Below are 26093 nucleotides of genomic sequence, written 5' to 3' on the forward strand. Positions count from 1 at the left end.
GGATATTTTCTTTTATTTAGAGGCTATCTTTATTATATTTACTACAGTTTCTATACTTTATCTTCCAATATGTCCCCCAATTCTATTTTCTTCATATGTTAAGGTTTCTTCACATATATATTTAGCAATAGGACTAATCAGGAACCTAATCCTTATGTTTTATAGAATAACAAGTCCACACAAAATTGTACTAGAACTGTCATCATATTGGGAATGGTCTTCAAAGCCTTTGGAAATCTAAGAATCTATATTCATCAGCTGAAAAGGGCCATGTTAAATTTACCCTGTACTCATGCCTCTGAAGAACACCAGGTGGCAATACAGCCTAAGAAGTGACAGATCTAGTAAGATTATAGCTGTAACTAACCAATTAAGCAGCTAGATGTAAATATTTAAGTGTATGCCTTACCAAGATCCTTAAGCCACCAAATCATCATGGCATTGACCTCATTCTCAGAAATGAACAAGGAATGATTCTTTTTCAGGGAGGCTCATTTTATTTGGCTTATTAACATTCAAATTATTTTCAGATGGGATGCTGTTGATGGAAAACAAAACTGTGTGGTCTGGCATTTTCAGCCTATTTTTGGAAAGAACGAAATCACACTCTGACATTGTACTAGTTCCCAAGTTCTGGATTACTATGGGAGCCTCCATGAGAAGGATGTTCCTAGGGCAAAACAGTCTAGACAAAGTACCTACTTTTAAGGGTGAGGATATGAAGGCTGGAGCTATATTGCTTTGTTCTCTAGGAATTTTGAGTCTTAGTAAAGGAAGCAAAGATACATGATGATAGAAATAGGACTTTTAAAGAAAAATATAATGATATGTCTTTAAACATATATTGACTTTTCTGAATCAACTGAGATGCTGATATATGAAAAAATAATTTTAACCAGAAAGAAAATTAAAAGAAAAGCAAAATGAGGTTCACTCTTCATCCAGGATGCTAATTGGTTTTGACAGAATAAAAATCCCATTGAATCGGAACCAGCAGTCGGAGCTTCATGTTGGGAAGGCTTTTGAGGCTGCTTTTGGGCTTGGTGAGGAAAATTGGTGATGGCTTACCATAAGTGTGACATAAGGAATGGTGGTATGTTTCCATATTTTCTACCTCTACCTGTTCCCATTTGGTACCATCTCTACCTAGTACATTTTTGAGGGTCTGTTTTACATAAAACACCATGTTGATCACTACAGAGGATACAAAAATGAAAAAGAAATGAGACTGTCTCTGCTCTCAAGAAATGATAATGTAGTAGAGGATAACTAGGACCCATGTTATTTGAGGTGGAATAGCTTACATGTCACAAAGAAATAAAAATAGGGCATCCAAATCATGATGATAAATCAGAGCAAAATACCGTGCCTACTTGTGGAGATCAGGGGCTATTGTTCAGAGAAGTTGAAATTTTCTGTTGGGTCTTGGAGAACTACTAAGATTTTCACAGGCAGAAAGAATTTCACAAACATTGAGTCATGTAAACAGAAAGGAAACCAAATACAAGCTAGGTCAAGAAACTGCTACATGTGAAGGTGAGTAGTACAAAATCATGCTGAAAGTAGATGTCACTTCCTGATGAACTCTGTCCTACAGAAAAGACGCAATTAGTATATTCTCCACATATTTATTCATTAACAGTGGTATCTGCATGCCTTTATGGCTTATCATGCTTGAATTCAAATGTTTTGGAATTCATTTGATCTCTTCATGATGAATATGGTGGGATAGGAACAGGCAGTCAAGATCTTGAGCAAGGTATCAGGTGAAATCAGACCTCTCTGTAAACTCAAGTGCTATGGTAAGATGTTGAGTTTCAATCCGTAAGAAGTCCATTGGCTGAGACAGCAGTGGCCAAACTTCAACAAGAAGAACACATACATTGCAGTCATTCTTCATGTTTCTCCTGAAAAGCTTCCACCGCTGGTCATTGGAAGTAGATTTTCTGCTTCTAGAAGGAGTCTTGTATAAGACGGAATAAAATCTCTTGCAACAGAAGGCTATAATTTCTATGAAGGAATCCCCCTAAAGATGGTACTAAAATTCCAGAGAAGAATCCATGGCAAATGAAAAATGCGAAGACTGATTTGGAGAAATGTATAAAGATCAATGACTGAGAATGAATAATGAGAAAAATGGTAGCAGTCAGAGCAGAAATACAGCCATCAAAAAGAGGACGATTTGGGAATTACAGAAGAATCTGGGAAAGAAGCTCCTAATACCTCTGAGAAAATCAGATGAAGAAGTCAAACCAGTAGTTAGGAATGCAAAGATAGATTGAGAGAGAGTGATGGGAACAGACTTATAGCTCTAGAAGTCAAACTGATAGAGTTGGTGATTAAACACCTTAGAAAAAGTGTATTTTATGAGAGGAAATTTGAGAAAGAGAAAAAGGTTGATGACATGATCATGGGGAAAGTCCTATGAGTAAGAGAACTGGAAGCAACACAGAGAAGGACGGCAATAGGAGATAAATCAGGAGAGTGGTTGTCACAGGCGAACAGTGGTAACTTTCTAAATGAAAGATACGGTCAACCTTGTGAAAGGCTTCGTTAAGTTCAATGGGAATAGGCCTGTGAAAGCATGATGCTTTCACAATTCATATATCTATTCATTTAATGGTTGGATTGATCTGAGCTCAAATTTGTGAGTGGTTATGTTAGCTCAGTTGCAGGACTTTTCCTAGCAATAGTCATCCCTCAGAATCTACAGGAGATTGGTTCCAGAACCCCCACAGATACCAAAATCTCTCAATGCTCAAGACACTTTTAGAAACTGATGTAGTATTTCCATGTAGCCTATGCACATGTTCCCATATATTTTATCATCTCTAGGTTACTTAAAATATCTAACATAAGTTACACGTAAATAGTTGTTAGTGCCATATTGTTTTGGAAAAAATGGTGAGGAAAAACTCTACGCATGTTTAGAATAGATACACTTTTTCATGAACATTTTCCATCACAGTGTGTTCAATACATGAATGCAGAATCTACAAATATAGGGAGCCAACTCTACTTCATGACATGGTTTCAATAAAGGGTATAATCTTGGCCTTAGAGAATGTAAGAAATAAATAATCCAGGGTGGTGGAAAAAGACCATGCTTTTGAAGATGTTGGTCCAATAGGGTTTTTAAAATTGGAAATGGATCAAAAAGAATATAATTGATCAAGTGAAGTTGACAGCCAATTGGAAAACAAATTTCAACCTTGCAAATGAATAAGTAGCCTTCCATCTGTTTTAGGAACAGGGATTTGGATGGAAATTGTAGACTTAAAAAATAGTAGTTACAGACTATCCCCACCCTCTCTTCTATCCTGTGGTGAAACTGGAAATGCCAACAGTGAGAATGCTGGAGTGCTTCTCCTACTGCAAAAGCTCAGCAGATGTGCACATGGTAAGACTTACCTGGTTTATGGTAGGAAGAGAAGGCAATCAGCAATCTCTGAGTACCTATTAGTAGCAATCACAAGCCCACCCACGTGCAGTTGTAATTATAACTAGATAGGGAAAAGATAAGAATAACAGAACTCCTACAGATTATTCTGGTCAGAGGGTGGTGGGAGAAGAGAAAGAAAAATATTGATACTGCTATTTTTTTTATAGGGACTGGTCTTAAAGATTGGATTATGTTAAAGGAAAAACTACCACTGTGAAGCCTCTGTGAGTTCATTGTCTTGCGGAAGAGGGACCCAAAATTTGACAATGCTTATTGTTTGGCACAGTGAGTTCAAATGCCTTGAAAATTTCTGCTCTTGAAAATGCTTCCACTATGCAATCATAGTAAGCCTTCAGGAAATCCCTGTTGTGTGTAGTAAACTGTGTGAATAAAACTTTGGACAAAGTAATTGGGTATGGGGGATGATTAGGGTGAGCAAGAATAAATTGAGGGACAGCATTACAGAAAGTAAGATGCAGGGAGGTCCTAGTCAAGGATTCAGAGGAAATGGGACATGAGAACAAGAATACCCATAATAGATGGAGGCCTAAGAACTCTAAAAGTCTGGGGACGCAGGTGAAGTGAGTATTAGCGGTGGGGACAATGGGTTCCCACCAAATGTAGAAATACATTAAACACTCCAGTACAGGTACAGAAACTGTAGGACTAGCCAGAGGATAACACGCAGTTAAATTATCAACTACATTTAACTAAAGGTGAAGATTACCTACTTGATGTCACAGAACTAGTAAGGGACATGTTTTGTTTTGTTTTTTTTAACTCAAAAGCCTAGCTTATTTTCTATATGTCATTCTCTCTCTAAGAAATAATAGTTAATAATTATTTTTACTGCAATAGCCGTCCTATGTTATGCTGAATTAGGTATTATTATAAACCTCCTTTTCTGTTTCATAGGTGAGAAAACTAAAGTTGAGGGAGATTATGTAGCTTGGTTAAGTCCCCAGAGTAAACAAAAGGCAGAGCCAGGATTTAATTATAAGTTTATCCTGGAATAACAGAAACTGAGTTGATAAGGCAAATGTTCACCTACTGCACAGCCCCTATTACAAGTTATTCATATTAATAAATTATGATCAGGAGATTATTTAAGAGGCGCTATCTCCTACACAATCAGGAAACACATTAAAAAGGGTAAGTTACACAATTCCACTTGACAAGATATTTCAGGGCTAAATAGTGAAAAATTTAAGGGGTGGGGAGGGATCTAACTTTTTTCAAATGAATACCAGAGAAGAAAAAGATGACTCACATGCAAGAAAGCCCTTTGAAAGCATTTTTTATTTGCTATAAGAATATAATCTGCATTTCTATACAGTACATAATGAAAAAACCTGGTAGGCACTTTATAAGTAGTGCAGAATCTCAACATCTGTACATTTGCTTAACTAAGATATTAGCAAAAGTTGAAAAATAACATCTTAGGAGATAGAGATACAGAAGTAACCAAGTTTGTTTCCCAGAAACATAGCTTCCAATATCAAGAGGCACAGCTTACACCAAAGTCTGAAAGTATGAGAGATAGATAAAGAATATCACCAAGGAAGTTCCTCATTGTGTAACCAAATGGCTGTATGCAGCCTTCACTAAATATCTGCATGCAAACAGGTAAGAATCATGTGTTTGAGTTAAGCCTAATTCAGATGGAGGAAACACTGTCAGTCTGCAGAGGGTTATTTTTCTTTTTTCCCAGATACTAAGCAGGCAAGCTAAGAGTCACAATGGCCACCCTGAACAAAAAGTCAGAGTGATTTTTCTGTTTGTACAGCAATTAAATTTCCCTTAAATTCCATAATAAAGCACATTACACATTAACTGTTCAATAGCTTGATGGCCACTAAACTCTGGAGCTTGTTCTCCTGAGTAACGGGGGTTTATTGGGAATGAGCTGTAGGCAAAGAGAGGAGAGACCACTAAACCCTTTACAATCAAGCCCAGAGGCTGTGGCCATCAAGGACAATGCCATCTCTGTGAGACTGTCCTGAAAAGCTTGTTCTGAATATGGAAAACTCTTAACTACTTCTGCTTCTGCACCTCTTACTTTCCAGACTTTGCAACATCTAACAAAATCAACAATATCATTCATCCTCATCATGAAATGAAGAGTGGTTATTATGAATCCCACTGTCTAGTTAAGCAAACTGATGCTCTAAAAAATCATGCCCTTAGACTAAAGACCTGCCAAACATTAGAGACAAACAGACTCAGACCTGCTGACAACAAGCCTAGATTTTCTGAGATACCAGGTCATTTCTAGAGATATCTGAAGCTGTCTCTGACCTTGAGCCTTTCTTTTCCATTTCTGTGATGTTAGTCCCAAAGTAAAAACTCTCCAGAAGATACAGAAAACCTAAAATGCCACCCTGAACAGCTCTGAGAGTAAATGGAACCCCAAAGGGCTTCACATATGTGCTCTGTTGAGATACCCAAAATTAAACCTACAGGCATCCCTAGACTTATGGACAAAAATCTGGAAATAAGGAATTAAAACTATACTCATCATTTGACACCTTCTTCCTCCAGAATTAAAAAAGCAAACCCACGTTCCCCGTGGTAGATCTCAAACCTGGAGGCATCAGGGCATGGGTGTCACATGGGTAACTAGCGTTGTCCACTGTGGTGGAATGAAAGAATTTGAAGAAAATGGATCTTCTGAAAATTCTCAGATCCTTGAAGATACATTGAGGCTACTGGAGATGATTAGAAATCAAAAAGATCTTTTGTTTTTCTTTAACTTAGGTCCACTTTGTAACACCTAAATTCTGAAATATCCTTGAGCACAACATTCATTAGTCAGCTTTTCCTCTAAGATTGTTACATTCAGAAGCATAACTTTTGTTTTAAATGTGCTTATTTTGAAAGTTACATATTTATGTGAATTTTAAATAAATGTATTTAAGTTATAAATAAGCATACTTAAAATTGGAAAAGATGTTTTTAGAAATGCATTTCTTAACTATGACAACTATAAAACTAATGTTCTTAATGGGGAAAGTCAAGTCCTAGGGATTAAAAATACACAGAGGAACTTCATTTTTTGTGGATATTATGTATTATTTTTACGCTTTGAAAGACCTACACGATAAAAGCCACATGAAACAATCTGCTTACTATTTTGCTGCAGAAGTCTGGATTGACCCTAAATCCAGTGATTGATGAGTCAATAAAAGAATGACAAATGGTAAAATCACACACAGTCTTCATTTTGACATGATGGAGTCAATCATGATGGTACCAGCTCTGTCCACCTCCAAGGATCTGGAAGGCATGTCCTGCTGTGTCCAGTAGGCAGACAGGGAGGACCTCTTTCACTCCTTCTCTTTTTTGTGTTGCTCTATTTTTTGTTCCAGTGATGTGAGATATTCTGAATCTTTTTCATTTTGATCCTCTGATCCAGCATCTTGTACCTTGCAGGATGATCATCAGTTTTCTTTGGAACTGAAGATACGTAGGAGCTAGAGGCATAAGCAGGGCGTTTAAAGTGACGCAAAGGAGGCTTGATGACTGTTGGCCATGGAAAGGAAGACAGACAATCATTAGCCTCACCAATAACATGGCATAAACTAAATATTGTGGCCAACTTCCTCTAAAGTTATCTCTTCTGAGCCAGAAAACAAGTAAGGTTGGACTCTTACTGGGATTATGAACTTCATCATTGACTTAAAATGAATAAAGACAAGAAATTCCAAAAGATAGACAGTGATGACACCAGTACATAAAGGTTCTTTGACAAGGAATGGATGGGGTTGAGGAAAGGAGAGGGTGCAGTGGGATCACTTTTGGGAACAGCAAAGTGAAACCAGAGGCAGAATCATGTCATTCATAGCATTTAGCATTATATGCAAGCCTTTGAGGTTGGAAAGTGGCACTGAATTCCAAAGTGGTAATTAAAAGTACAGCATTGAGAAAATATTTGCAAAATATCTATAAAGGTCTTGTGTCCAGAATATAAAAAGAACCCTTAAAATATAAGCAAAGGAACAACTTAATTTAAAAATGGGCAAAAGAGCTGAACAGACTCTTTACCAAAGAAGATGTTACATATGGAGACAGCATAAAGAAACCCACCAAATATTGTTTTTAAAAAGGAGGGAGGAGAGGGGGGGTTAAGGGAGCATAAGAGAGGGGATGAACATGCTCAAAATACATTATATACATATATGGAATGTTCAAATGAAACCTCCTTGTGCAATTAATGAATCCTAAATACAATAATAATAATAAATAAGATATATGTCTATAAGCTCAAGGAAAGATGCTTTTGTCAATAAAGAATTATGAATTAAAACAATCATGATATTCTACTCTGTGTTTATATAAAGCTGAAATCCCAAAATGCTGATAATCCAGTTGTTGAGGAGGATCCAGAGCAACAAGAACTTTCATTCTTGCTAAATGTTTTGATAATGCAAACTAGTATAGCTGCTTTGGAAGACAATCTGTCAATTTCTCATGGAGTTTTACATAGCCATATGATGCAGCAGTTGTGCTCCTAAGAGTTTACTCAAATAACTGCTTGAATCTTTATTTATAAGTTCCCAAAACTGGAAACAACCAGATGACCTTCAATAGGTGAACTGATAAAGTATAGTACATACTATACTTTAGAAATTAATTATCAAATCAGAAAAAAAAACATTAAAAAATGCCTATTACTAAGTGAAAGAGATCAGTCCAAAGAGGCCACATCCCATACAATTTCATTTATATGATGTGCTTGAAAGGTTAAAACTACAGAGATGATGAAAAGATCAGAGCTATCCCAGGAAATGGAAAGAAGAAAGAAGGTTAAACAGATGAAATGAAACTATTTTATATGACATTATAGGAGTAGATACATGACACTATGCATTTGTCAAAACCCAAACATTGTGAGAGTGATCCTAATATATGCAAATCTTTGAAAATTAGGAACTTAAGGGCATCCCAGAAGGAAACACAAAATGTAGCAAAATGTAAGAAACAACCTTGCTGAACAGAACGGAAGACAAGATATTCACCTAAATAGCTTTGGATATAAGCAGAATCAGTAAGATCAAAGAAGCTATACACAAGCACTGTATTCTGGTTGATAACACTGCTTCTAATACAGGTTAACAATTCTAATATCATTTTGTATATATCTGTGATTGAACTATTTTATAAATGGAGAGCAGACAGTGAAAATTATTGGTATGAAAATTTACAGATAAACAAAAGGAGGAGGCTAGAGTGTATTAGTCTTGTGATGGATTAAACATTAATATGAATTCATATTTAACTTAGTAGAGATTTGAGCAGTTATGTAGAAAATGCCTATCAATATGTGTGTTTACATGGGTTATATCAGCTGAAAGGGCCTAAAAGCAGGGAAGAAGCTGCAGACTCAGAAGCCTCACTAACAATGAGCATACATCATATGCAGATCTTTATCTCTAAGAACCACTGTCTAATAAAATGAACCAGAGCTTCTTATAGAAACGAGTGATTCTAGGATTAAGACCAAAAAATACACAAGATACAGTTTTGGATCATATCATAGAGGCATAAAATTAAAAAATGCTTGAAAAGAATGATAAACTAGAAGAGTTCCAAATGGAATATCTAAAAACTTGCTTTGACAACAAAATAAGTAAGGCAGTTTCAAATTATAACCCAAAGTATAAAATAAACATCCATGAGTCCATATTGACATAAATAAGTATTTGAAAAAATAAAAATTGTGAAAGAATAGACAAATCTGTTAGGTAAATTTCCAAATGACTTATGTATCTATATTACCCTTAAGAAGGAGGAAAATTAGTATGCGCTGGACATAGTAACATTCTTCCAAAGAGGATAGAATAGAAAGGGGACAAAGAGTAGTTTTATGGTGAAGAAATCTAATGAGCATGACCTCATCCAGATCAAGGTGACATAAAAAATAGTAAGTCATATTGCTTGTATACACACTTGATATGGTATAGAAACTGTATTTTGTGATTAATTTTTACCTTTGTGGTCTTCCTGCCCCAATATACAGCCCTGATTTAATAATGAGGAACATCAGAAAAGTCACAATTGAGGGTTACTCTACAAAATACCTGACTAGTATTCCTCAAAATTGTCAAGGCCACCAAATATAGAGAAGCCTAAGAAACTGTCAGAGCCAAGAGGAGCCTAAGGAGACACGATGACTAAATGTAATGTCTAATCTTGAGTGGGATCCTGGAACAGAAAACAAGACAGCAGGTAACAACTGGGGAACTGTGACTAAAGTCCCAGCTTCAGGTAACAATAATGTCCATCAATAACCTGTAAACCAAAGAAGGTAAAGCACTGATTATCTAGATTATCTAACTATTCCTCCCTCCTCTTCCCTCTGCTTTAGGTTCCCGTTATGCTTCCTTGGTTCTCCTGGGAAGTGCCTAGTCAATGAAAAGGTTAAAAAAGTTAAACTGTCATCAGAATCAAATTGATATGAGGTAGAAAGTGGGAAGGAGCCATTGTCTACATACCAGCTCTCCCTGAAGGTCACTCTGCTCTCACCTAAAGAGCCAGCGAAGGAAACGGATAGGAAGGCGAGCCACGTGAGGGGCTTGTGGTTAGTGGACACATCTGTTAACTCATGAGGTTACCCCTGTGGAAAAACAGCTTAGCAAATCTCTTCCAAGAACAAGATTGAATGGCATTTGTAATGATACAAACGACGCAGAAAATTAGGCACAATTTATATGTGTAATCTTAGGGAATAAATTAAATTCTGTTATATTGTCAAAACATAATACTGTGACACCATAGAAAGATGTTATGGCTGTCTAGTGACAAAAATAGAGGTTTGTGTGATACCCTAATAAAAAAACAATATAATCTAATCTTATCACCACAAAATATACTAATATCTACATGGGAAAATCTGGAAGAATAACATACATCATAGCAGTGATTATTTCCAAGTAGCATAAATATGACTTATTTTGCTTTGCTTTGATTACACTTTCTAATTTTTCTATGATGATTAAGTTTTAGTGATGTAACTTTTTAAGAAGAAATATACTATTAAAAGTTTCTTCTCTAGAATCACATTTCAGAGCTATTCTACAAAATCGTTTCTAAGAGAAAGTCAGTGAAACTGAGTCCATCTACTGTATGCTCTTGAACAAAACAGATAGAAATGCCTGCCCTCATGGGACATCCATTCTAATAACTCCTTCAAAACTTATAACTCATGTACAAAAAGAAATAATCTTGGTAAAAGGGATGCTATTACTGTAAGCTCTCTGATGCCCAGACTGACTTTGCCTTTGAGTTATCATAACACAGTAAAGACTGTCAGCAAATAACCCTGTTGAAATTTAATAGTAAATATTGTTCTATAAAGATGTAGAAGACCAGAGTTATTTTTAAGATCTCAGAGTGCTCAATTCTGTCTCTTAGGATAAACAAGGGATTATAGCATCAAAGGGGAAAAAGTATAAAATCAGCCCTGCTACCTGAGGAATGGAGCAAAGACAGGAGAGGGCTTCCAATGGAAAACTGATGTCTGGAAGCACCCAGGCTAGCTGATTTACAGCCCTGAAAGTCACAGACCTTTTCCATATTCATTCTATTTTCGCTGCAACTCAGCATGAAGCCAGCCAAAGTATTATTGAATTTCCCACTTCTCAGCATGAAGAAGCATTTACCATTTGCTGGAATTCTGACTGTCAGAACAAAAACTCTCCTTGCCACTGGAGTTGCTGCAAATAGAGTTGAACCTGCTGACAGATATCGGCTCCCCAGTGAGCTTGTGGAAATGCTTTTATGCCTGCTGTCACCCTGACTCAAAGTATGGGAAAAAGGGAAATTTCATACAGGGTAGTTTTGTGTGCAGTCCTTGCCTTCCCCTCTGCAAGGATGGTGATTTGATGACAACACAACAGCAGAGCAAGGCACAAGAGTACCAATGTTAAATTCTTGTGGACCTTTCTTCTGGGATGCTGGGGTGGCCTCCACAGTGTGATTTCATTCATAGTCTGGATATTTCTGAGATGTTGGAAGGGGTCTGACCCCACTCTTATCAAAAACTGGGGACTTCCCACACAGATGAACTCACAATAGTATAACCTCCTTCCCTGATGGAGAGGAAACAAATAGAACAGAGCCTCATGTTTACCTACACATGATTGATTATCAGCAATTTGGACACTTCTTCCCCTTGGGGACACATTCAAAAAGTCTGCTCTCCTCTCTTAAAGCAATTTGCTTGGAGAAGATGATCTAATTAGCTAAAGGAAGATTTTGACAATGATGCATATCTCTGCACATAGCCTAAACTTGGGAAAGTCGTTATCTATATTACTTTCAAATGTACTTAGGAAAAGTTCAGAACAAAAAGTGACACCTCACTATCCTTTATTTTACAATTACACATAATGTTTGTATTTCACTTTAAAATGCTCTTTTAGGAGTTTTAACACTCATTTTGAAAACCTGCCCCTTTTTCATGAACATCACAAGTTCTCCCCAAAATGTCTGTGACTTTCTTCCCTTCCATTGCCACTCCCAACCCATCTGTTATTCTCTCCCTGTCTTTCTTCCTTGACATTTTCTTTCTATCAGATCATTTAGCATGGTGGCTACTTTTTTTTTGAGGGGGGGAATGGGTACCTATTGCACAGAATTTTTCTTCTTTAGAAAACAGATTCAGATTTATTCATATGCCAAACTGATATTGCTATAAATTGGATTTTCATATTAAAACATAAGTGGTGATTTTTAAAGATCACTGTTAAGATTATTTATACTAGTCTACCGTTTCCTAAAGTATCTTTTGATAAAGTTGTGGATGTATTAAGTGTGGCTGAAGAAGGGAGAAATTTCTTCAGTCAAACTTAACTGCATGAAAGTTAAAAAAGTACTTTTACACTATGACTTATCTGTTCCTTAAATAATGGTGACACGTATTATGAATCCCTAAGAACAGCCAAGGGCATGTCATTTTCTTCAGTTTTATTTGGCCCAAGGAGCCCTTTCTATCAGGAATATTTAGCAGAAAACACTTTCAGAAAACTGGAATAATTCATAAGTCATTAACTCCATGCTTCACACTAAGTAAGGCACACCAGAGAGAATAGTCACTAGTCCTCATCTAAACTTGGGTCTGGCCTAATGATCTGCTTTCAATTAGACTTGATTTCCATTAGAATTAGTCTTAGTTCCTTCAGCTGTGATTCCAGTGTGATCTTCTGGAAGCCCCATACTGCAAGACAGAGTTTTGTCTCCATCGAGAGAATTTGGGAATCCCTGTTACAATACATCATCTTAAATGGCAACAACTTGATCTACTCTTAGCTTCTGAAGAAATTCTAATATTGGCAGCTGTCTTTCTTTAAAAGAAGGGTTGAACATCTGTCTAATTCTCTGGCAAAGATAATGCCATGATAAGACCTTTGGACAAAACATTTCCACCTATTGACATTTTCTATCTGCATTTAAACACTTGTCTGCACACACAAAATACACAGTAAGTCAAGGCAAAAATAATCATTTATTGCTAAAATATTGTTTACCTGGAGAAAAAGCATTCTGCCGTACATACCACTTCTAAAGTCAGTATCTACTTGTGTTAACTGCCTGAAATCTCATAGAAAATCCTTACAAAAATGCATAAAAACCATCCAGGAGTTTTGAAATCACAAGACTGGAATGTTAACATCAGCTCCATTGAGGATGGAACAATGTAAGATCTGAGCCTGTGATTTTCATTTCAGGAAATGCTCTGGTAAAATAATTGTAATACCTGACATATATTGTGTACCAACTGTACTAGGCACAATGCTAAGAATTTAACACTAATTAACCTATAATTCTCACTACACTTCTATATTATTATCACTCCTTTCCTGGATGAGGAAACTGAGACTTATCAGGTTTAGGTCACTCACAAAAGTTTATACAGCAAGGATGAAACAAGGCTGTAGTCTAGAGTCACATCCAAGCAGTTGGACTTTGGACCTTCTTCATATATTAAAAATGACATTGGCCTAATATTTGGATTTAGTAACTACCATAATAGGGCCAAAGAATCAAATTAAAATAATACCGCATTTATACTATCAATATTCAAGAATATACCTGCACTATATGCTGGATTCTTTTTTTTGTGTGTGTGTGTATATGTGTGTGTGGTACTGGGATTTGAACTCAGGAATTCATGCTGGAGTTACACCTCTAGCCCTTTATGCTCAGGTTAATTTTGAGATAGGGTCTTGCTTCTTGCAAGTCAGCCTTGACTACAATTCTCCTATTTACACTTTGCACCTTAGCTGGACAGGCACAAGCCACCATGTCCAGCTTTTTTCATTGAGATGGAGTCTCCCAGACTTTTTTTTAATCCCAGATTGTTCTGGAACTGTGACTGTCTAGATATCGGCCTCCCAGGTAGCTGGGATTACAGGCACGAGCCACTGTGCGTGGCTATGCTGGATTCTTGAATACCCTTATTAGTAGTTACAATCATGCTTCCCCCAAAACCAGTGTGTAGCAATGGCTCAGAAAGGAACTACCTAAAGGTCCTGGTTAAAAAGCCTCTTAAACAACTGCTTTCATCTCTTCCCTTACCTGTTCAGATTGGAATGCTAAGAGGTGTTCCAAACACGTAGACCAGAGGAAACAAGCCATTACGCTAAGTTAGCTCCAGACCTTAGGTGACACTGTGACTTGGTGGTCTCAGCCCTGACAGCAGGTAAGAGCCTCATGGAGTGTTAACACTCTTGGTGCTCAAAATCTAGTTCAATCCACTAAGAGCAGAATGTATGGGGAGGATTGAGTCTCTGGAGTTTTTATAACTCCACGATGCTGGGGTTTGAGAACTGCTGTCTAGTCTGTCCTGTCTTCTCCTTCCTCATCTTCGCATTCGTTATATTATTCGCAGTCTCCCACAGTCCTGAGAAGGTGGCTAGATTCAGTTCTGGCTCTGTCCCTATTTAACTGGGCACTTGATTTTGCTTTCTGGTTTTAAATAATGAGATAATAACATTCAGTTCAGCTGGACACAGTGGCTCGTGACTATAACCCAAGCTATGAGGGGTTCATAGGAGAATTGCGATTCAAGGGCAATCAGGGCCAAGAAGTTAGTTAGACTCTCTCAAAGAACAAGCTGAGTGGAGACACATGCCTGTAATTCCAGCTAGTCAGGAAACATAGGAAGGAAGGTCATGATCCAAGGCAAAAAGCGTGAGACACTATCTGAAAAACAATAAAGCAAAAATGAAGAGTGGCTCAGCTGGTAGAGCACCTGTCTAGGAAGTACAAGACCCTGAGTTCACATCTCTAGTACTGCTAAAAAATACAGTTAGCACTAAGGCCAGATGACTAGAGTGAGAATGAAAAGAAACCACTCATATGAATCAGCCAGCCCAGAATGGACACCTAGCAGATGCTCACTCTGTATCAGTTTCTATCCCTTTCCTGAGATGAAGACCCTATATTTCTAGGTCTGAAAGACTTGGAATTGCTAGGAAAACTCAGTAGCAGCATCCTTTCCCAAACTGGGAATTCATTTGCTTCCCTAAGACACAAAAGCATTACAGTGGAACCCTGCCAACAGAAGTCCTTTCCTTTCATAGAAATACAATTTAGCAACATTAACTCAAGCAGAAAATTATTCTTCTACCACGCACATTAGATGAAGTGTTGTCTAAGGTAATAATCTATTTTTAAACACTTCAAGGATTATTTTATATTAAAAACTAGAATGATGAAACCCATTATCTACATTTTTAAAGACTTTAGCTCCCAAGGGCATTACCTCAAGAAAATAAGAAAGTTAAACTACCTATAGCTTTCAATTTTTTTCACCTCATAAGAGCAAAGAGCTCAGGAGATAGGAAGCCTGCAGTTTGACAAGCTTTCTAGTAGGAGCTGAGTTAATCATGCCTGAAACAAACCACTACCAATCTGATATGGAAAGATCACTCAACCAGCGTCTCAAGGTCCCTATAAGAATCATCCAGACGGAATAGATAAGTCACATAGTTTGCTGCCTCCAATTCAACCTGAAGCTGCCTGTTTCCACCAGCAGTTCTCAATCTTGGAGAACACCAGGGGAGTTTTATAAAAGACTGATGCCCAAGCCCTGGCCCAAGAGCCTCTGGAGTAATTCTATGGAGTGTAGCCCAAGCTTTATGTTTGTAATGCCAGTGATCCTAATGTATAGCCAGGGTTAAGAGATCCTGAATGGGGCGGGTTTGTTTTGAGAACAAACCAGCAATAGTAGAGTCATGTGCCATATAAGAATTTTGGTCAATTATGGGCCACATATAGAATATTATATGCTATGTGGCTTAGGTACACAGTAGGCTTTACCACTCAGCTCTGTAGGTACATTGTATGATATTTATACAACAAAATTACCTAATGACATATCCTTGGTATGCCTATGTGAAGCAACATGTGACTGTATTTAGGGTCAAAGGGATGCTCAGAGAAGCTGACTGGATCTGCTCTAGCCCCTGTTGGCTAGCACTTCCCAACCCTTGACCATGTGCTAAGATCTAAGACAGGAAAAGAAATCCAAGAAAGTCTTCTTTAGGGAGAGATGGGTCTTATTATGAAAGGAGCACTGGCTTGGGGTCACATGGAACTAGGCTTAAGATATTTCTACCTGTGAGATCCTAAGGTAATCACTAACCTGTTCTTCCACTTCATGGTTTGTTTTCTTTCTTCCTTGGGTAAAATGGGAAAAATAGTAAACTGCTTTGCAAGGCTGTTGTGAGAATTTTAAAGGGGACAGAAATGAAAATATGTTTATAAGGCCCTTTGTACAGTGCCCAGTACTTGGCATATGGCAACCATTATTACACAGCACGCGAAGATCAAATGTCATCACTGGTGCCTTGTAACGGTGTTGTCTTTGATGGGGTTTCTTCCAAAAGTATGGAAAAATCATTTACTATATGAAAGATCTCACCACACAATAAAGAGATTACCTAATGAATTTATTTGTGATTATTTTGCAGAAAACACACCACTTTGATTTACAAAAAAACCAATTATCCAAAATATACATTTGAGAAAAAAAATATATTTATTTCCACTCAACTACCAAAGGAAACAACTTTGCTGAAAACAAGTCACATTCTAAGCAAAGCAAAAACTAAGTAATGTACAAACCTAGTGGTCCCTTCACAGGCTTTGAGCAAGATCATGAGTACAAAAGAGTGTTGAAACTTTTGATGGGAAGTGTGACTTAGACAACCAGCCATCACAGAATCAGTTCTAATTCTTGAATTTAATCTTGATATCATTAGAAACATGTAGGGAAACTGGGAAAATGACCAGGGCACTTTCAATTGTTGAGATTCTTTGCATTCATTATGCTGAGCCATAATAATGCTTTAAGTCACATTTGATGGAGGCCATTCCTGAACCTTTTAGGTAATTCTTTGTGCTTTATCCACCAGGCCATTCAGACCTATATGTCAACTTCTTGAGGTCAGGGACAGAGTATGTGAACACTTGCATCCCCAGAAGTTAATCACAGTACTGACAACAGTTGGTACTGAGAGATATTTAAATGAGTGAATAAACTATTCTAAATCACACCCAGTAACCTTCATAAATTTCCCATTTTTTTTGACTCACTTTGAATATACACCAGCTGGCAATGTTGTTAGCATCTATAGAAGCTAATGTTTTCCCCTTGCTTCTGCAATGTCTTCATACCTAGATTTGCTGCCCTTTCCTCTTGAGGCCCGAGCAAACCTTTATTTTATACGAATACTACAATCTCAACCCATTTTTACAGGTCTCACAATAGAGAGACTCAGGCACACTATTCAAGCTCTCCTCCTCCTGGCAAAGTGGAAAAGGGGAGGAGCAATTAAGTAAGGCTAGAAAATCAACTCTTTGTATCCAAAAATGGTTGCCTGTGAAATGTCATGTGATTAAAAAAATAATAGTCAGAAACATCTCCTTCCACTAGCTGGTCATTTTTAATTTTGGTCTTTGTTTTTATTTTGTTTGCCCTGGTATACACAAAGTGCATGCTTCATGCTGCCTTAATGGACAACAGTATTTTGGAGATTATGCAAGCTAAATCTTGCACTTGATTTTTCTCATCAACACATATGTTTTTTCAGATGTGAGGATGAAGATTGGAAATTGGTAGCCCTATGTCTTTGGAACATACTAACAGTGATCAATTTCAGAAGAAGCGTATAAAGATAAATTTCTTCAGCGCTCTGGAGTGCCAAATCAAGGCATCAAAATAAGGTTTGACTCAGTCAAAGTGATGACTGGCATTCATCAGAATGAAGTCAAGGTGAAAGACAGCTACAAAGATAGTTTTTTGAGTCTTCACTTGAAAGATAGTGCAGGGTCCTTCCATACTCCAACTATGTATTTGAAAGGAAATTGTTCTAGTCCCCAGACAGAATAAAAGTGTAAAAGAAGGCAGTTATGAACGTTGAGTACTTAGCATCAGTCTTTACTCACTGGCAATAAACCTCACAAAATAAAGCACAGTCTTGCCATCTGTCACCTAACTTTGGGGAAACTGATTATCTATCTGTTTGTGCCTCTGTTTCCTAAATGTGTGAAGAACATATCAGTACTTTCCTTAGAGAGTTGTGCAGATGTAATACATGTTAAGATCTAGCACTGCCCTGATGTTTGTAGGTTTACAATACATAAAAAAGTATTATTGGTTTTCTTTAAAAAAAAAACTGTATTAAAGAGATCAGCAGTCACCATTTCTGAAGTTATCGAGAAATAACTTACAATACATGTATTTTTGTTTTAGTAAAAGAAATACAAGCTTTCTAGAATGTCTTCAGACCTCAGAGATGGTCAGGGCTCTTCCAAGGAAGCTTCTGGATGGATGTTTTATCCGTAGTCTCCTAAAACAGGACATACGATAATGTCATTGCAAGCCGGCTGGCATCTAGCACAAACTTCTACAGCAGGCAGTGGGGGTTAGAAGCAGAGCTGCATCTACAACCAAAGCTATTGTGCACACCAGCAGCTGCACACAGGGAGGGGCGGTCAGCTAAATCTGCATTAGCAAATGACTGTGGTACAGTACCTTTTCATCTAAGATCACTTCCAGAAAGTGAGGCGCCCTGGGAATCTGATCAGAGGTGACTGATTGACTAGACTGGATCATAACCCAGTCATGGAAGCGAAGCTCTGAGTCACTCCTCTACAAGGGTCAACATTTCCCCCGCCGTGCATCACTGATGGCCCACCCATGGAGTCCGACTGGGCACACAAATCCCATGGGGCAACAAATGAAGTTGTCTCTAGAAAAAAACTTTCCCATACAAGGTTCACTTTGCTATAGATGCACAAGGAATGCAGTGATGTCTCCAGAGCAGTTTTCTGGTTCTGGAGTCCCAAAATAACCCACAGATAATTTCAGGCAGCATACAAGCAGTTCTTTAGTGAAGTGATCACTGGCGACTTATGGGTTGAGACATATTTCTTGTAGCACTTCCTTCATGCCCAAATTCTCATATTCCAATGCCCATCTCACCCAATAGGTTAGAAAGGGAAAACATCAAATTTCTTAGAAATATATGTTGAACCATTGACATGAATGAAACCAAACAAAATGTTCTGCAAAACAGTCACAGGTTTTTCACTTAAAAATTCCTTAATATAAAACATTCTAAGCATATAGAACATATAGAAACTAATATAACATGCACCTATATTTTCAATACAGTTTAATCAAACCATAATGGTTTCCATATTTGCTTAAAATATTTTAAAGGCGATTAAGTAACATAAGTAGAATTGAACTACCCACTCTTCCACCTCTTTGATACTTCCCTTTCATCCTCAAAAATAAAAAATGTTATCCATCCAGAATTTGGTATTTATTTCTGTGCATATATACATGACATTATTACATTTGTGCCTACAAAATATTTAATATATTCACATTTTAGAATAATATAAATTGTGTTAGATGTTATTAATCTTAATGCAACTTGCTTTACTTGTTTAAGTTTTGTTAATCACTGCTATTGTTTTTAACAGCAGAAAATTAAAGTAAGTTACAAATAAGAAGCTGAGTAATATAACTTGTGGCACATTTTTATAATACAATTCCATACAAATGTTTTTCAAAGAACTAGCTTTATGCTTTGCACAGAATTTTTTTGCAATATATTAACAAACCTGTGAGTATTTAAAAAGGCATGTTTATTAAAAGTGGAATGGAGCTGGATTTTGGATTTTATTTTCCTTATCCAATTAGATAATCTCTGTATTTTAAAAGCAAATTTAAACTACTTTCAATTATTGTTTTTACTGATATTTTTGGGCTTATTTGTACAATCTAATTTTGTTTTTGTGTTTATTATTCTTGAATCTTTGCTGCTTTGTCTTCTTTTTGCTTTCCATTAAATTGATGTATTTTGTGTACCCTCTTTGCTGTTCATTTGTTGATTTAGATGCTTGTTCTAGTCAGCACATGCTGCTACCACAAAGTGCTCTGTCTGGATGGCTTATAAACAATAGAAATTTATTGCTCACAGTTCTGAGCCTGGATGTCTACGATGACAGTCCCCTCATGGCTGGGTTCTGGTGAGGGCCCTCTTCTTTTAGTTTACACTATCAACTCTTGTTGTATCCTCATATGGAGAAAAAGAAAAAGCTAGTTCTCCAGGGTGTCTTTTATAAGGGCAAAATCCTATTTATGAGAGCTCTACCCTCATAACACATCCAAATGTGATTATATTGGGGATTTGGTTACAACATATGAATTAGGGAGGGTCACAGACCTTCAGTTCATAACAATGTTATAGGTTATATTTTAATTAATTTACTGATGATCCTTTGTGTTAAAAAGTTACAAAATTACAAAATTCTGCTGAAAGACAAAATATAATCTTAGCACTTCTTAATTCCATATTGAAACATCCTTCCTTCCATACACAGCTTCTCTTTCCTATTTTAATACAAAAGCTGGACATTATTTCTATGTCCACTGGTTACATAATTTATCAACAAATTTGATTTATTTGTGTTTATACCATGAATTCTTATATCTCATACCTTTGTTTTGGGTTACTTTTCTTCTTGAAGTATACCCCTTAGCATTTTTTTAGCAAAGGTAAATTATATAATTGTATACCTCAAAATATTTTCATTTTGCCTCCACTCATAACTAAAGTCAGTTGAGCTATTTTAGCTATTTTACATTGCCTTATTCCGTCCCCCCACACCCAGCACATGGAAGATACATTTCCATCACCTTCTGGAATCTACTATCACCAATGAAAATTTTGCAGTCAATTGGTTGTTGGTTGATTACTTGCAGCTGCCTTAATATAACTAGCTTCTCATACCATTTATGAATGTTTATACTTTTGATGTAAATTGGGGCAAACTCCCATGATGTCTTTAGGTATGCAAGTTGTTTTTATTTAGATATGGTAATTGAGGCTCATTTTTCTTCTAAGAGTTTTAATCTTTCTTCACTTTTGGGAAACCATCACCTATTTATTGAAATATTACTTTCTCACCACTCTTCATATTCTATTACAATTCCTGGGAACTGTAGTCATTTATCTGTGTTCCATGCTCTCCCACTTTTCATTGATTTCTAATTCATACACCATAGAAATCACCCATTTGGGGTATACTACTCAGTAGTTTTTAGTATATTCACAAAATTGCACAACCATCACCACCATCTAATTCTAGAGCATTTTAATCATCTATAAAATAAACCCATGCTCTAGAGAGGACACACCCCATTTTCCTCTCTGACAACCATCAATCTACTCTCTAACTCTAGGAAATAGCCTATTCTAGATATTTTATATAAATGGAATCATTTAACACATGTTTTTTTGCCATCTGGCTTCTGCTGAATAAAATTTTTTCAAGGAGCATCCCTGTTGTACAATGTACCATATGTTACTGGCTTGGAATGTATATGACATTTTGTTTATATAGTCATTAGTTGATGGAAATTTAGGTTGCTTCCCTGTTTGGAATAATATGAATGATGCTGCTGTGGACAAAATTTTTGTATGAATTAACTTTGCAATTCTCTTGTATATAACCCTAGCAGTAGAATTGCCGGGTTGTATGATCACTGCACATTTAACTTTTTAAGCAACTGTCAAATTTTTCCTAAGTGGATATATCATATATATATCATATTATATATAGCTACATAAATGCTAAATTATGAATAAGTTATGTAATAGAAATGAGTGAATCACTGAAATATTTGTTAACTTACTAACACATTTAAATTTTTTTCATTTACCTTTTATAGCCTTTCTTTCCCTCAAAACCAATATGTTTTTCCAAGTTTTACTATAGTTAAACTCTAGTTGGGAATGTAAGCCTATGCATGGATACAGAATGACTAATGGGTACTCCCCACATTAACTACAGATGATGCTCTGTACAGTAGCTACAGATGGTCACAAATGCCAAAATTCCCTAGTACATGCTGGAGGGTGTCCGGGTCATATATCCTGCCATTTTCCTCAACAGTAGAAATCAGCTATGTCCTTACTACAATACTGTGTCAGTACTCTGTATTAAATGTACTAACATTATTTCTAATTCTTATTGGAAAAATGAGACAGGTGAGAAAACCAAGGTTCCAGGAAGATGGAGAAGGGTAGATGAGGTTGCAAAATTTGATCATGACAAAGCTGGACTTGAACCCAAGTCTTTCTCTCACTTAGACTCACATTCCTTCCTGTGCACCATCTACCTCTCAGAGGCAGATGCTTCCAGATGAATATCTGGAAAGAGTGAGATTCTATTGTTTCCATTGCTGAGTGGAAGATACTGACAGCCAACCATGGAACTATAAAGACCATTTCTAGAAGTGGTCTTCTAGAAATGTAGACACAAATGTAGACAACTGACAATACTCTCTGATAACATGGAGTAGACTAAATAGACAGGGAGAGGGGTTCTCAGTTTATCAACAGCTATACTCAGCTCTCGAAAAGCCACCTCTTCCCAGTACCTTAGTATCTGTGGTACTAAGATAATGGCAGAATGTCATTTACTCACCTGGCAAGGTCAGTCGATTTGCAGAGCTAGTGCTGGGGGCTGGTGAGCCATGAGAACGCTTCTTTGTACCTGTGAAGAGGAAAAAATGGATAAGAAAAACTAGGGCTGTGGCTAGACTTGTTGTACAGGCAAATGTTTACCTGAACAGTTATCAAACATTCCAAAAGTTTGGGTATAAAATACTATTTAGAAGAAGACTGGGTAAGGTTACATTGGCAAGTATTCTTTGGTCCCCTAAAGCAAGGAGTCTAGCTAGCTTTTACTTTTGGGTGAGGACTGTGCTTGTTTTCCCAGCTAGCAGGTTGAGGATCAATGCACCTGTACCAACCTATAACTTGGTGTCACCAAGGAAGCTTCCTCAATATGCAGCCCCCTGGGTGTCCCCCAACAGATGCCATTGAAGTATGCTAGGGTGGAGCCCAAGCATCAGTGTTTTTAAAGCCCTCAGGTGATACCAATACGTGTCTGTGATGGATAACTACTAGTTGAGAGGGGGAAGTTCTGGATTTAGAATAAAGGAATCAGGAGTTTTGTCCCTGCTTTGGCTACAGCCTTTCTTTGCTATTGGACCTCAATCCATGAAATGGATCTCTCTGGGGTTTGGAATTTCATTTGAGAAATTAGGTAAATAAAAATTACATCAAAGTATCTGGTCAATTTTAAAGAATTCAAGGGCTGGCAGAGTGGCTCAAGTGGTAAAGTGCCTGCATAGCAAGCATGAGGCCTTGAGTTCAAACCTCAGCACTGCCAAAAGAGAAAAAAAATGAAGAGAAGAAAGAAAGAAACATAGTTACTAAATAAACAGATTAAAGACTCCAAGGTGTGTTGGAGCACTAAGGAGCTACTGGGGCATACACAAACACTGGCAGTGGGGTCCCTGATTCCTGGTAGCTGGCAATGTATTCTTCTTAGGAAGGGGATTATATTTGTCATGAGGGAATGAAAAGGGAGCCTCCAGAGTTGGATCAGTAAGGAGATGGCAGAACAAAGGTATAAACGGATAGTTGGACTGTTCTACAAAAGAACATTTATATTTATATTTATACACATGTCTTTATATATTATGGGTTACATATACAGATTATTATGGATTATATATACAGATTATTATGAGTCAGGTATATAGACATATATATGTACATACATTTTATGTATTTAAAAAATACAATTCATTCATTCAATTTTGCCATCAAGAGTGAGCAGAAAGAGGGCTAGAAACCAGAATTCAGCAAACCAACAGATGACTGTGGTCTGAGTTGACTGAAATGCAAGGAGAATTCTTAAGCAGAGGTTATAACAAGTCAATGTTATTTCTGTCATGAGTCCCTGTCAAATCCCCAAACTTTTAGTGAAGTTTACTTTATATGCAGAGGCCTGGTGTGTGTGTGAATTTTGTTAATGGAATAAACCCTGTTGGCATATCCAGGAACTGTAACAAGAAGATCCACTGGCTGAGCAGCATCAAGAGAGGAAGGAACCTGAGTCTGCAGGGAAGCAGGCAAACAATGAACTTTCCTTACCCAGAATCCCTGGTGAGGAAGGAGGAAATGTACTTTAGATGGTGTTTGATCTTTTTTTTATTTTTATTTTTTATTGTTTTATTATTCATATGTGCCTACAATGCTTGGTTCATTTCTCCCCCCTGCCCCCACCCCCTCCCTTACCACCCACTCCGCCCCCTCCCTCCCCCCCCCAATACCCAGCAGAAACTATTTTGCCCTTATTTCTAATTTTGTTGTAGAGAGAGTATAAGCAATAATAGGAAGGAACAAGGGTTTTTGCTGGTTGAGATAAGGATAGCTATACAGGGCATTGACTCACATTGATTTCCTGTGCGTGGGTGTTACCTTCTAGGTTAATTCTTTTTGATCTAACCTTTTCTCTAGATCCTGGTCCCCTTTTCCTATTGGCCTCAGTTGCTTTTAAGGTATCTGCTTTAGTTTCTCTGCGTTGAGGGCAACAAATGCTATCTAGTTTTTTAGGTGTCTTACCTATCCTCACCCCTCCCTTGTGTGCTCTCGCTTTTATCGTGTGCTCAAAGTCCAATCCCATTGTTGTGTTTGTCCTTGATCTAATGTCCACATATGAGGGAGAACATACGATTTTTGGTCTTTTGGGCCAGGCTAACCTCACTCAGAATGATGTTCTCCAATTCCATCCACTTACCAGTGAATGATAACATTTCGTTCTTTTTCATGGCTGCATAAAATTCCATTGTGTATAGATACCACATTTTCTTAATCCATTTGTCAGTGGTGGGGCATCTTGGCTGTTTCCATAACTTGGCTATTGTGAATAGTGCTGCAATAAACATGAATGTGCAGGTGCCTCTGGAGTAACCTGTGTCACAGTCTTTTGGGTATATCCCCAAGAGTGGTATTGCTGGATCAAATGGTAGATCAATGTTTAGCTTTTTGAGTAGCCTCCAAATTTTTTTCCAGAGTGGTTGTACTAGTTTACATTCCCACCAACAGTGTAAGAGGGTTCCTTTTTCCCCGAATCCTCGCCAACACCTGTTGTTGGTGGTGTTGCTGATGATGGCTATTCTAACAGGGGTGAGGTGGAATCTTAGTGTGGTTTTAATTTGCATTTCCTTTATTGCTAGAGATGGTGAGCATTTTTTCATGTGTTTTTTTTGCCATTTGTATTTCTTCTTTTGAGAAAGTTCTGTTTAGTTCACTTGCTCATTTCTTTATTGGTTCATTAGTTTGGGGAGAATTTAAGTTCCCTATATATTCTGGTTACCAGTCCTTTGTCTGATGTGTAGCTACCAAATATTTTCTCCCACTCTGTGGGTCTTCTCTTCAGTTTAGAGACCATTTCTTTTGATGAACAGAAGCTTTTTAGTTTTATGAGGTCCCATTTATCTATGCTGTCTCTTAGTTGCTGTGCTGCTGGGGTTTCGTTGAGAAAGTTCTTACCTATACCTACTAACTCCAGAGTATTTCCTACTCTTTCCTGTATCAACTTTAGAGTTTGTGGTCTGATATTAAGATCCTTGATTCATTTTGAGTTAATCTTGGTATATGGTGATATACATGGATCTAGTTTCAGTATTTTGCAGACTGCTAACCAGTTTTTCCAGCAGTTTTTGTTGAAGAGGCTGCTATTTCTCCATCATATATTTTTAGCGCCTTTGTCAAAGACAATTTGGTTATAGTGTGTGGCTTCATATCTGGGTCCTCTATTCTGTTCCACTGGTCTTCATGTCTGTTTTTGTGCTAGTACCATGCTGTTTTTATTGTTATTGCTTTGTAATACAGTTTGAAGTCAGGTATTGTGATACCTCCAACATTGTTCTTTTGACTGAGTATTGCCTTGGCTATTCGTGGCCTCTTGTGTTTCCATATAGTTTAACAGTAGATTTTTCAATCTCTTTAATGAATGTCATTGGAATTTTGATGGGAATTGCATTAAACATGTAGATTACTTTAGGGAGTATAGACATTTTTACTGTTGATTCTACCAATCCATGAGCATGGGAGATCTCTCCACTTTCTGTAGTCTTCCTTGATCTCTTTCTTCAGAAGTGTATAGTTTTCCTTGTAGAGGTCATTCACATCTTTTGTTAGGTTTACACCTAGGTATTTGATTTTTTTTGAGGCTATTGTAAATGGAATTGGTTTCATATATTCTT

The 26093-nt window shown here is 37.2% G+C and overlaps 1 protein-coding gene across 8 annotated transcripts in view; it reads right to left on the reverse strand.

The window, feature by feature from the left end:
* Positions 1-6752: 6752 nt before the first annotated feature.
* The window catches only part of Pde1c (phosphodiesterase 1C), a 486798-nt gene continuing 467457 nt past the window's right edge, over positions 6753-26093 (reverse strand). For 5 of the 8 annotated variants that reach the window (XM_074065259.1, XM_074065258.1, XM_074065266.1 and 2 more), the window contains 2 exons: positions 22457-22525; positions 6753-6964 (listed from right to left, as the gene is read on the reverse strand). In XM_074065259.1, the coding sequence (XP_073921360.1) occupies positions 6795-6964; positions 22457-22525 (239 nt within the window). In that variant the 3' untranslated portion in view covers positions 6753-6794. Of the gene's footprint in view, positions 6965-16381; positions 18301-18329; positions 18714-22456; positions 22526-26093 lie in introns of those variants that run through there. The other 3 variants (XM_074065263.1, XM_074065262.1, XM_074065264.1) reach the window with 3 other exon arrangements.

The sequence above is a fragment of the Castor canadensis genome, chromosome 2 (assembly GCF_047511655.1).
Source record: "Castor canadensis chromosome 2, mCasCan1.hap1v2, whole genome shotgun sequence".
Taxonomy (NCBI): Eukaryota; Metazoa; Chordata; class Mammalia; order Rodentia; family Castoridae; genus Castor; species Castor canadensis.